Below are 12,907 nucleotides of genomic sequence, written 5' to 3' on the forward strand. Positions count from 1 at the left end.
CAGAGTACACTTGGTAGTGTAGACAGCCTAAGTGCACTTTGCTGGTATAAGCTATGTCCACATTAGGAGCATTTTTTCCAGTATAGTATATTGGTATACCTATATCAGTAAAGTGCGTCTAGTTTAGACATGGCCACAGTGTGAATGCAGTTATACTGGCATATTGGTGCCTTATACCAGTATAGTTTGTTCCCCTTACCATACGGGAATAGCCAGATCAGTCTAAAGTGCCTTTATGCTTATTTAATGACATACATGCTAGCAAAGTGGCACAGATTAACTATACTGGAATAGTTAAAGGAGTACAACTATTTGGTGCAGAGAAGTATTCATTTTACTTTGTTGCAAATGACTCTACAAGGTGCCTGGCAATGGAGAATCAGGCCCACACATGGAAGGCAAATGCATACATTAAAAAAAAAAAGATAGAAAAGAAAAATATATATTTGTAAGCGTTTATGTTTTGTAAATCTTTCCCCCTCCATAGAACCTAAATGCAGGGATTAAACTAGCCGAGAGTGTCTCTTTTAAACAGTTTTAGTTGTTTCTTTGCTGTTCCTCTTTAAAAGAAGACCGAAAACTGTCAAGCTCTCCATTCAATGTATCAAACACAAAACAATGATTATCAGTGATTGCGGTGTCTCTAAATGAAGAAAAATAACTGTCAGTAGCTCTGAATGTGATTGCTTGTGTTTCAGATATAGTGCTTGAGAGAGATGGTTATGTAAAGTGAATAAACCCCTGTTTTTTCTTCATATTCCAGTGGCTACACACATCATTGTCAAAACCAGGTCCCTGGCCACTAGCTCACACTGCCTCTCTACCATCCTGGGCTGTTCTGTACGTGTAGTCAAGGTTCAGACTAAGGTCTCGAAAATGGAATCAATTAATCTTTGACTATTTTCCATGATCTCTCCCTTACTTTGCCCATTGATTCATTGGAATGGCTGGATTTTTTGGCTTCCTCAGTCATATTTTATTTGCTGTTTTGGTTGTGAATGGCATCCCATTGCTCGCAATCATCACTCTAAAAATAATACACTTAATTAGTAAAAGGGAAGCACCTAGCTGGCTGCTTCTCAGGCAAGAGCACAACTGGAGAAATGAACTCCAGTCCGTCCCCCGGGTGCCATTATCTGCCCAACACTTGTCTTCCTAGAAGCAACTCTACTGTCATGTTCCATAGATTTCAGAACCCCAAGTGGTCTCCATGGATCTCAAGGCCCTTCATGCAATTAAAATTTGTCTTGTTACGAGCCAGATGCGCCTATGAACGCCACACCGATCCATTCTTGGGCATCAAAGGATGCAATGGAGCTTAAGGGGGTGTGTTGTAGCAGCAGCGTGGCAGAGGAGATGGCACTCGCTGTGTTTTTATAGGCTGCTTATCTAAAGCCATGACTTCTTGGCACCTATGCTCAAGTGAAATGGAGTAACCAAAATTCAAGCCGGCATGATGCCATCCTGACAGATGGGCACATGTGTAGGCAGCCAAGAGACCAGGTATATATAGAGAGCACATTTATTGAGGACAGGATTCCCAGGCGGGAAAGACTAAACAGCTGTTCAGGTGATGCATATGTGCCTATAGTTAAAGGTATGTTACATGACTGATCACTGTCCAGGCTGTTCTCCCAGGCAATGTATGCAAGTTATCCCTACCATTTTGTCTTGCTAAATCTTATTTACAGGAGTGTAGGAGGCGGAGAGATCAATTCCAACACAACCTTCCTCTCCTTTTCCTTTTTTGTTGGAGGCCTCCAATGTAGCCATTTAAGAAACTAGGCCCAGTCGTGCAGCAGAGTTACCCTGACATAAAACTGGAACAACACAACCTTTCACTTTGATTTAGAGATGAATGGGGAGTTTTATTCCTAACTTGGGATTTAATAGTCTTATTATTCCCAGTTCCTTTGTACTACTCTCTTTTTACCTACTGATGGGTTTCCTGTACCTTCTGTGAGGATATAGGGGTGTGAAAAAGTAATTATTTCCATTGCCCCCCTATAGAGTGGCCTCATTAATCTGGGGTGCTCTGTCTGTCTTTTCAAGGTGTCGCCATCGGCTAGGGGATGTTCATTTCATCCCTGCTTCCTTTAAACGTCCTTTAGTTCAAAAATATCTTAGGGTTCTTATGTTTACTGCCACTACAGCCAAGTTTAAACAGCTACAAACTGGATACAGAAGGTCCTGTGGTGATTGGAGATGAAGCTGGTGTAAGCACGTGTCCCTGTTTGGGAGAGGGACACTTGTCTGGAGCTGCACCACCTAGACTTGTGATCTTATCAGATTTCCCATGCTAAGCAGGGCTAGGTCTGGTAGTACTTGGATGGGAAACCTGCAAGGTAAATGCAGGCTCCAGCAGGAGGTAGAGATGGTGCTTTAGCAAAGGGCATTATTTCCTCCTTATCGTCTTTGGCGGGCTAGGAGACTGGGACCTTTCCTTTCAGCATGAAAAAGGAAAAGCCTGAGAAAAGAGAGACTGAAATATGCCCAGAAGGCCAGCAAACAATGGCTTTCTTAGACCAAGTAAGGAAATGAGTTCCAGAGCTGAGGCCCTTTCACTGCAAACACTGCTCCCTCGAACCCATAACGAATGCATCTGAGGACTTGTCTGCTTCAGGATCGCAGCTGCTCTCAGCTGATGGGTTAAATCACAGAGAGCGAGGTAGTGATGCCCAGGACCCAAACAATAGATGGCTTTATAGATCACCACCATAACTCTGAATTGCACAGTACAATCACAGAGCACACGTACTCCACGTGCAAAACACTGCTAAGAAAATGGGCCAGCTACATTCTGCACCAGTTGATAGTCACTGGTCACTGTTTCTAGGTCTGGGTCTCCCAGGTGCAGATCCCCTATTTGGGCAGTGAAACCCTGCAGTCCAGCCACCTTGAACACTGGAACAAGTGCTTTAGCCCTCCTGAGCTGCTTAGACACATTCCCCCAGAATCCACCTGGCTGTGGGAGTTCTGGTTTCTCAATTAACCTAGCAGAAAAGACAGGAACACAGTCTTAACAGAGAAATTTGTTAACCACAGACACTTTACTCTTAACCAAGCACACTGGAGAGTTATAGATCTTTGTATAACAGAGTCCTGAATGCAGCTCTCCAAATCTGATCTCACCCCTCCTTATGTCCTGGGTTTAGTCAGCGACCAGAGGTGATGCAGCCCTTCCTGCCTTCCTACTTCTTAGCTTGATCTCTGGCATGTGTCTTTCCTCCTGTGTCCTGTCTGCTTCAGATGGAAGAATTCTGGGTTGTAGCCCCTATCCCATCAGCTGCTGTGCAGAGAATCATTCAAAGTCAATAGCCCTTCTGAAAACCCATTGTTCTAGAAGGGAAGAGTCATTCAATTTTGATGGCGCTAGACTGTTCTGTGCCAGCTTCTCAGATGCTCTAATCCACAAAAGAGGCTATAATACAATATCAAGGTCACACTGCATAATGGAGATCACAATGCAAAGTAGAGCCCCTGAAACAAAATGGGGTTCACCAAGCAAACTGGAGTTCACTATTACACACAAGACATCCCTTCCCCCAACCTGTCCCCAGCTCCACAAGACAAGGAATGGTCAGGAGAAGTTGGGGAAGCACTCTTGGCCACCACTGATATCTAGATCACCAGAAACAGCCAGTATTCCTCAGTTTGGTCAAAGGCCTCACCAGGTTTTTATATGGTGAGGAATCCTTTTAGTCTCAGCGAGACAAATGAGTTCCGAAAGCACTTGATGAAGGAGGGTATCATTATCCTCAGGTTACATAGGAGGAAACTAAAGCACAGGGAGATGGATGTGACTCGCCTGAGGTCACCCAGTAAATCAGCATCACAGCCAAAAGTGGAATCCCGACTCCTAGAGCAGTGACAACGGACAAACCTGCCTCTCCTACTGTCCTTGTGTATTGTATGGTTTTCAATATGTGTTGTTCCTGCCCTAGAGATGTTGTTGCAGAGTCACTGCAGGGTGTCAATCAATAGTACATTTCTATCTGAGGTGCTTACAAGTGGCTTTTGATATAATGTCAATGGAAGGAGGAGGGTCACATAAGTGGGCATTAAGAGACACAGGGTCTGTTCCTGACGGTGCTGCTAACATGCTGTGTGATCTTGGACAAATCACTCACTCGCTCTGTGCCTGAATTTCCTCTTCTGTAAATGAGAGACATTGTAATACTGCCTGTCTGCCTACCTACCTCATAGGAGCATTTTGTGAGACTTAATTAATTAACGTCGGTCACACACTCCGGTGGAAGGCACTGTAGAAGTGTGCAACAACATTACAATTAATTAATGCGGGCAAAACACTTTTTACTTTTATGTAATGCCTTTCATCCCAAGAATACTTTACAAACTATGGCCCCTATCCTGCAATCAGATCCGTGTACGTGGCTCCCTAAACATTATGACGCTTTATATGGGTGCAGGGATCTACCTGTGTAGATCCAGTTGCAGGATAAGATCCCGTATACATCTGGCACTATTGAAATGCACCAACTTCTGGGGTGAAGAGAACAGATGACTAGTGCATGCCACTGTAAGATGGGTAGATTTTTATGGCCAAAGATACTGCAGCAAATCCCTTCTTGGATAAAAAGTGCCCTGGAATCTTTCAGAGACCCAGCAATACAATCCTGATCTCACTGAGCCGGTGCATATTTCTATTATTAGTGCACATCAAAGTTGACGTGCAGCACTACTGCTCTTTGATAAAACCACAAAGCACTACGAATGCATTAAGATACGCAAACACCGAGTAAAGCAATGGCCCTATATCCTTGCCAGACACAGTGATTGGACTTAAGAAACCCAACTGATCTCATCCTGGAGTAAAACTCCACTGACATCCACAGGGACACATCAACATGAAACCTGTTGGTGTAAATTCAGTTGGAATCAAGCCTTCAGGACAAGTGCTTAGATTTTGCTCCTGGCTACAGAGGTGGAAATCCAGAGCCTCCAAAGTCCAAATATGGAGACTGTGTGCAAGAAAGACCCAAAATGAGGGACTCACAAAAAATGAGCAGTGCAGAAAACCGAAATTGATGTTGGGTCCATTACTTTAGTGTAAATAACTCTGGCCATCACCTTAACTTTTTTTCTGATGTCAGTAATTGTCAGCAATCAACGTGAGAGGGGGATCCCCACTGGCGTGTAGAACACAGGTGACTCTGAAACTGACCTAAGGGCCACTTGGCCGGTTATGATCCGGAGTGACTCCACTTCGGTCCAGGGGGGATTACACTGCATTAGGGCCAGAAGCAGCATCAGGCCTAAAACTGAGCAACACATCTGCTGATTGCACCCCCACAACAATGCAAGAGGCTCCCACGGGGAACCAGATCTGGCCAAGCCCTTTTGCAGGAGGGTCCCCAGCTCCAAGCCACCCCAATCCCTGAGTTTCTTATTTACTTCCCTCTCCTCCCCCCCTGCTCCGCAGCCTGCTCGTGGCATTGTGGGATGAAACAAGATGTAGGCAGAGAAGAGCGAGAGGAAAACGCTTGTCGCTGTGGGCCGAGGCCGCGCCGCAGCCAATGGCGAGGGCGGCTGGCTGAGCCACTGCAAGGGGAGGGGCGCCTATTTCAGCGCGGGGGAGGCGGCCGGGCGGAGAGCGAGCGAGCGCCGGGCAGAGCGGGGCACACGGCGGCAGCGGAGCGGGGGGAAGCGGCCGGCGGAGCGGGTGCGAGAGCGAGTGCGCGGCGGAGGCGCTTTGGGTCCGTTTGCCGGTGACTCCCGCGGGGCAGGTGAGCCGGGGGGGGGGTGCGTGTGTGTGTGTTAATTATTATTATTATTATTATTATTATTATTATTTATTTATTTTTGCCTGGTGCATTCACGGGCAGGGGAGGGGGCGGCTCTCCCCCCCCGGCCCTGGGCTGCAGCTGCCCGGCCGTGGGAAGCGAAGCGGGGTGCAATCGGGTGGGGGGATGCACCCCCCGCCTCCAGCTGGCGGCTGCACCCGCCCCCCCTTCACCTGGCTGCGCCGCCCCTGGGAGCGGCCCCTTCCTGGGAGCAGCAGGAGCCGGGGAGCTGCTCCGGTTCCTCCCACTGCTGCAGCCTCTGAGTTACTCCTCTGCTGAGCCCCTTCCCCCAGCTGGAGCCGGAGCCGGCTTGCTGCTCAGATGCCCCCGTTTACATGATGAGGTTCCTATGCAGCCCTCCCTCCCCGCCGGTGTTTTTTTAGCAGGTAACTTGTGCTGCTGCATCCTCGGCCCGGCTTGCCCTGGCCGAGTCTCTGCGTTCTCCGAGGCAAGGTCATCCTCCTGATCCGAGCGAGACGCTTCCCCTGGGGGCTCGGGAAGTGAAGGTCACACCTCTTCCCCCAGATCTCAGCGTGCTTGGTCTGCTGGGGACTGCATGGAAACCTCCTCCCCTGGGACAGCTTAACAGTGGCCAGGCTGCAACAGGAGGAAATACACTAGGGTGGTGTAGGGACCAATCCTGTGCTGGTAGGAGATGGCTCTGGTCTCTGTTTCAGGTGTAAAAGGGTAAAGAGGAAGGTTCCCTCCCTCACTTGTAGGAAAGGGCAAATGTTCTACCTGCTCTGTGGCATTAATTCAGGTATCTGCTTCTTCCCCAGGAGTTTAAGTGTCAATTTATGCCTGGGCCAGTCTCTCTTGAGGCCTGTTTTGGTGGCTTCTCCCCCTGGGAAATGCAGCAGCAGCCAAGCCTCCTTGGGTAGGGAGTGAGCTGTCTCTGGTCCTTTCCAGGAGGATGAGGGGTGTCATGGCATTGTTAAGGCCCAGCCCTGTGGCCAGGGAAGGAGCTGCTGCCCTGAGCTGCAGGTGGAGTAGCTGCACTTGGCAAAGCCAAGACCAATGATGTTTGGCCTCTGGTGCTGTGGCTCTGCGTGCTGCTCCCTTACCTGTTCACGCTTCTGCCCTCCCCTTTCCAGATGGCAGTGGCTGCAGCAGCCTCACTCAGCTGTTGTTGTGAAAAGGATGCTGTAGCCAGGAGAGAGGGGAGCATGGCTCAGAAGGGGGCGGGTGGGGGAGGGAGAGATCTACACACTTAGCAAAAGGGAGTTGTTTTCTGTTGCACCACTGGCATGACTAGTGCTTGGCAGGCCTGTCTGTGCTCCCAAGAATCCTGTTCTAAATAAGACTGGGAAGGAAGACACTTTCTGCAGATCTCTCACTGACAGTCATGTAATTACACATGCCCTCTGAATTGACTCTAAAGCACCCACATGTGGCTTGTCCTGGGTGCTTGGGTGTCTTTCTAGGGCTTTCCTATGCGGTGGTTGACATACTTGAGGCTCCAAATCTATGCCCTTCAGCTAAACAGTGATTTAAACCCCAATCATCTGGAGTGGTGGGGGGTGGAAGGCACCTGTGACTGGTTTCCTAAACTCTTACAAATGCACGTGTTCTTTCCTGGCATTTTAGATTAATTCCCATCCTCTGCCTTTAATGCTATTAGTGTGTGTTGTTAATACCGTATATAACTGAGCATTGCTATCTAAAATGTATAAATTAGGGAGCACTATGAGTTTTCAACTGCAGGCAGAATAAAGAATTGAAGTATTGTAATCAAAAGGCTGTTATGTAACTAGTTTCTCTCTCTCTTGATAGCAGTCTCCTTTAGTTGCTATAACAAAGCTACTCCTTCAGTTTTTCTGGGACTGCTCCAGGAAACAATCATTGTAGAAGACGCTCTCCTTAATGGAGCTAAACATGTATGGATTCCCTACCTCCAAACATATAGTGCTAGTAATAGAGCTCAAGATTTACTAAGCCTCGTTAGGGCACTGTAAACTTAATGGGGCTTTGCAAACCTAATTTGACACATTCTCTGCTGTGAAAAGGTTGCATCCTTAAAATGTAAATAACTTGGTGGTGATAACCAGCAACCATGGACATCACCTAGGCAGCTGCCCTTCACTTGTGTGGTCCTTCAAATGAAGGCCCTAAACTGGTCAGATATCATGCTTGATTCCCCAGTTGTTCCATCAAAATAATGGAGAACTGAGTTCAAAGTGGCTGTATGTTCACGTACTAGTTGAAATGGGTCATACATCAAAAGTACTAATCAACCCAGGTCCACTCTTAGCTCAGGCAAAATTCACAAGTGTGTTTTTAGTGGGCATTTTGGCAGAGTAAGGGCTGAAAGGTTAAATAGTAACTTTCAGCTGATCTACAAAGCTATATATAAAACTAGCTACAACTAGTGGGTGTGCCCCGAGCAGGGGATCTGAGACTTCATATAAGTGACTCATCACTGACTAGCAGAGAACTCCCTAACTAGTGTTAGCAGAGGGAAAGAGGTTAAACACCTTGTCAGACATGCCACAGTTCAGGCTCTTAAAAGGTCACAGGTAGGTTCTCTTGGCTTGGATGGATGCATCGTTCCCCAGCAGAACTGGCAACCCTAACATCCCCAATATTGCAATGTTGTGCTGGACATGAGACCAGCAAAAACTGTTTAGATTTCATTGGTCAGGCTGAGCAAAGTACAAAAGGGAATCCATGACACAGAGGTAAACTAGATCTGAAACAGCTTCCAGTCTGGTCTGAACTAGCAAGAACAGCTAAATGTCTGAACCTTAACCTTACATTTAAAGGGAATGTACACGCTTGAGTGACATAATAAACGGTTCTGCCACGATATCCATTGAACACATTCACCTACAATCTGTGGAGACAAACATATAGTCTAGGGGCTGCTGTTGGTAGAACCATATTACTGCTCCATTGGCTATACCTGTAAGGAAATCTGGCTTTAGCCATTGCTTATCCATTTGCAGGCCTGCTGCTCCTGTAATTTAAAGGAGTAGATCTCTGCATAGGCTTTATGGGGTTTTAAAACTAAAAATGTATGTACAAGTGGTGATACTTGGCTGTCTCTAGTCTAATCTCCAAGTGGCTTCCTATACTACAGCATTCCACAACCGAGTAATACATCCTAGGATTACTGTGTTGTGTGCCTAGAGTCAGATGTTAGGCAGGACAGGGGTTTGGTGTAACCTGAGTATAAAGACAGAACACGATCCAGAACTGTTCTACATTATGTAGACCATGTAGTGTAATGCATGAAAGAACTATAGCAGAATCCTGTGGGCACATTTTAATACTTTATGTTCTGCCTTAGGTTCACAATGTCTGACAGAAAGGCTGTGATCAAGAATGCAGACATGTCTGAGGACATGCAGCAGGATGCTGTAGACTGTGCTACGCAGGCAATGGAGAAGTACAACATAGAGAAAGACATTGCAGCATATATAAAGAAGGTATTATGCAGCTCCTATCTGGGACATGTTGACTATCTTAAGCACTTATTTGACCCTCATCACCATAGCACCGGGGTGGCTCACAATACCCCTGTGAGGTAGGGCAGTGCTGTTATCCCTGTTACTCAGATGGGAGCTGAGACCGATTCTATGATTTGGTCAAGATCACACAGGCAGTCTGGGGTAGAGAGACTTGAACTTGGGTATTCCGAGTTCTTGGCTAGCATCTTAACCAATGGACCATTCTTTCTGGCTAGCCAAGCTAAAAGGATTTGGTTGCTATTTACCTTAAGTAGTGACTTAATGTATTGTTGCGATCTCTCTGCAATCTTCTGAGTCTTTGGAAGGTGTGACTTGATTTAAACTCTGTGTGGCTACTGTAGTTAAAACAAACAAAAAACCCCCCCAACCCAGCTAGTCAAGTGAAACCTACTTGCTTCTGCTTACCACTTCTAGACTAAATAAACTCCCACTTCCACCCGAGGCTTTTCTACCTGTTGATATATTCTTAACACTGAGTTTTTTTTGAAAGTTCTGAGCACCAGCTCTAATGAGGTGAATGGAGCTGTGGGTGCTCAGGCCTGCAGAGATGATGTAACTTAAAACACCTCATGTCTGTCTGAATCCTTTACTTGGATTTATCTGAGGAACTCTGAAGATCAGAGGAACTGACTGATCAAAGTATTTTTCAGTTTGTTCACCTTATGCATTTGATGGAATCTTGCGCATAGTTGGTGTCCCCTGTTTGTGTAGGCCCTTCACACAGTAACAAAGGAGAGCACAAGAGGGGAGGGAAATGAGGAAAATATTATAAAACCAAAACTAGCCAGGGTGGGTTGGGACCCAGTGTGGGACCTGAAACTACTTAAACTCTGCTCAACTCTAATTCAAGTTGAAATTCGATATTCTCAACTTGAGACCATTTTTTTTTATATTTTCTTAATCTGGCCTTTCCTGGTCAGAAAGTGACTAATCCAGAAGGCTCTTGGGATAGTGCAACAAGGGAATGGAATACAACATAAGACAACCAAAGTTCAGGAAAGAAAATGGCTTGTTGTGTATTTGCTTCCTTTCCTGAGATAAAGGAAATGGCTTACTGCACATTCCCTGCTAATGGAAGAAAGGTTACTTGCAAAGGACTTCAACTCTTTTTGTTGGTACCTTGCTGCTTTCTGGTGTATTGTCTGAGGCTCTCACTTTTTTTTTTCTGCTTGGTTTTTTTTCTCCTGTTGACTCTGATATTTCCCTAGTTTTGCCTGAGGACTGGGTCATGGGAGATCTGTATTAACTGAAGGGATGAGAGCTCTCAATCCTTACCTGAAACCCTTCCCTCCCAATTGCTAAATTGGTTAAATTGTTTATCCCAATGATACATTACTTCACTTGTTTAGCTTTCGGCTTTGCCGAAGTCTTCCTAAGGCAGACAATGTGAATTATTCTGCATCTTTACATTAGAAAGTCTCCTCACAAACTCTGCTGCTGCTTTATGAATGCCTGAAGCCTGACTTCTTTTCCTTTTCCAAGTGACCTTTAAGATCCAACGGCTTGCTGGAACACGCGTTCCAAATTACTGTTTCTGAGAGCCAGCTTGGTATGGGAGGGTTTAAATGGTTTTGTGGAACAACTGGCCTATGCATGTGGCTTGAATACCACTGTACCAAGGGGACTTATAAAATCTGCAGTTATGGCCTTGAACTTGTGTATAAATCACTCAAGTACATGGCATGGGACCTCTTCCACACTCCAGGGCAGCCCTTTTGTCTCCTGCTAATTAGCACATCAGTAATCATAGATTATTAGGGTTGGAAGGGACCTAACGAGAGCATCTCGTCCAATCTTACATCCACCTCTGTCTTCAGATTTCCATTGCATTTGTATCTAACAGTAACCAGTTATGAATGTATATTTCAGACCGTTCTGATGTGAGCTTTCTTGGTCTTAACTACTGTACTCTCTCTCCCTTTTAGGAATTTGACAAGAAATACAACCCTACTTGGCACTGCATTGTTGGCAGAAATTTTGGCAGCTATGTAACACATGAGACAAAGCACTTCATCTATTTTTACTTGGGTCAGGTTGCAATTCTTCTGTTCAAGTCTGGATAGGAAGTTGGAGCAAGTGAAATTTGGACTGTAATGCACTGATGGCTGAAGCCAAGATTCCCTTTAACATGGCTGTGCCGCTGCATGGACTGTATACTATATTTAATGTGTATATGTTGCAGTAAAATCTACTTCTGTTTAGTTGCCTGGGAAGAAGGCAGCATTTTTTTGTTATTGCTTTTTTTTGGTTGTATTGCACTAGGAAAACTGTAAATGCTTAAACAATGGCCTTTCAGTGGGAAGAAATAAAACTGTTCCACAAACAGCTCCCCCAGTAGTAACCTTTTCTTTGTTAAGGCAGGGAAAACACTTTTTTTTTGGTTGTGTTTTTTTTTTTTTTTTTTTGTTTAGCAGACCAAAAAGAGATCATCTTATTGAGTTCATAGTAAATACTCTCGTTAGACTGTTTAAACTTCTGTCTGTGTATTGATGGAAGAAGGTCAACTTTCCTTTTCAGTTCTAGTCTGTGGGGTGGATGTGAGAGCTGTATCAATTTGGCTTTGCTGGTCATCTCAGCAGTTGGTGGGGGGAGAGGCCTTATAATGCCCATGTAAGTTAGCTGGGAGGTATTTTAAAAAGGTTTTCATTCAAAAAGTGTATTCCCATCTTGGGACTGGATGGCAAATCATACAACCTGGCCTTGATGTTTGCTCTAGAAATGCCCACACAACTGCCCTCAGATCAGCCTACATGGATCAATTAAACTCACAGCAACTTAATCTAGTCTGAAACTTATTAAATGTTTCCCCTAAATTTATTTTTTGTAGGAGGAAGGATCTCCTGGTCTCGGTTGATTGGTGGTGTGATCCAGATCTTAGTTGCTGCCACTGAGACTAACTTTCTTAGGCCAACAGGTCTCTGTTCCAAAATGGACTGGAAATTTTTAAATGTAGTGATTGACACCAGAATCTGGAAGACTTGATTTGGCATGTCTTTATCCAGACAACACGACCTTAACTCAGGTCTTTCCCTAAAGTAACCTAGTCATGTGGAAGACTTGTAGATGGCCACTGTTGTCTCCATCAGCTACAGTGAAAATTCTCCAGGACTAGCTTCTGTGTTCCAAATCTCTCTCCTCTCTTAGCAGAAACTGTTTTGTGAGGCAAAACTTGTGAACGTATTTTCTGAAGACAGAATGTTGTTCTTTCCAATAGGGTCAGCAGTGTTGTCTTCTAGCTCAAACTGCAAGAAGGTTCTTCTGGATCATCCTAGGGTGGTGTCCCCTCCCCTTCAATTCCCCTTCTCTCCTCCCCTCCCCCCCACAAAAGAGAGAAAAAACCCTCCAAAAACACCTGTGGTGGCTTCTGCAAAACTTGGTGCTTGCAGTAAGAGCCTATTGATTGGTGGTTAATATGGGCAAAATTTCTAGACTAGAGTGAATTCTGTTCTAAGGCAAGGTGACTCCTAAATCTCGAAGAACCAAGTTGATTGTTGAAAGTAACATGCCATTGCTTTTTGTTTGCTGTATTGGGAGAGGGGAGAAAGTGTAGCTATTAATCGTGAAATGACTTGATGACCCAGGCTGACTTTTTCCTGAAGTAAAAGTCCTTGTGTCTGTAGACTGTGCAAAATC

General features: G+C 45.4%; 1 protein-coding gene across 2 annotated transcripts; it reads left to right on the top strand.

Moving 5' to 3' along the window:
* Positions 1-5,618: 5,618 nt before the first annotated feature.
* Positions 5,619-12,591, top strand: DYNLL2 (dynein light chain LC8-type 2). Of its 2 annotated transcripts, none has more exons than XM_050929391.1 (3): positions 5,619-5,747; positions 9,094-9,232; positions 11,200-12,591. In XM_050929391.1, the coding sequence occupies exons 2-3, from the start codon at positions 9,101-9,103 to the stop codon at positions 11,335-11,337; spliced, it is 270 nt and encodes an 89-aa protein (XP_050785348.1). In that variant the 5' UTR covers positions 5,619-5,747; positions 9,094-9,100; the 3' UTR covers positions 11,338-12,591. The 2 variants fall into 2 exon arrangements, with proteins under 2 accessions (XP_050785348.1, XP_050785349.1); XM_050929392.1 differs by lacking the exon at positions 5,619-5,747 and adding an exon at positions 6,472-6,564.
* The last annotated feature ends 316 nt before the right edge of the window (positions 12,592-12,907 follow it).

Source organism: Gopherus flavomarginatus, chromosome 19, assembly GCF_025201925.1.
Source record: "Gopherus flavomarginatus isolate rGopFla2 chromosome 19, rGopFla2.mat.asm, whole genome shotgun sequence".
Taxonomy (NCBI): Eukaryota; Metazoa; Chordata; order Testudines; family Testudinidae; genus Gopherus; species Gopherus flavomarginatus.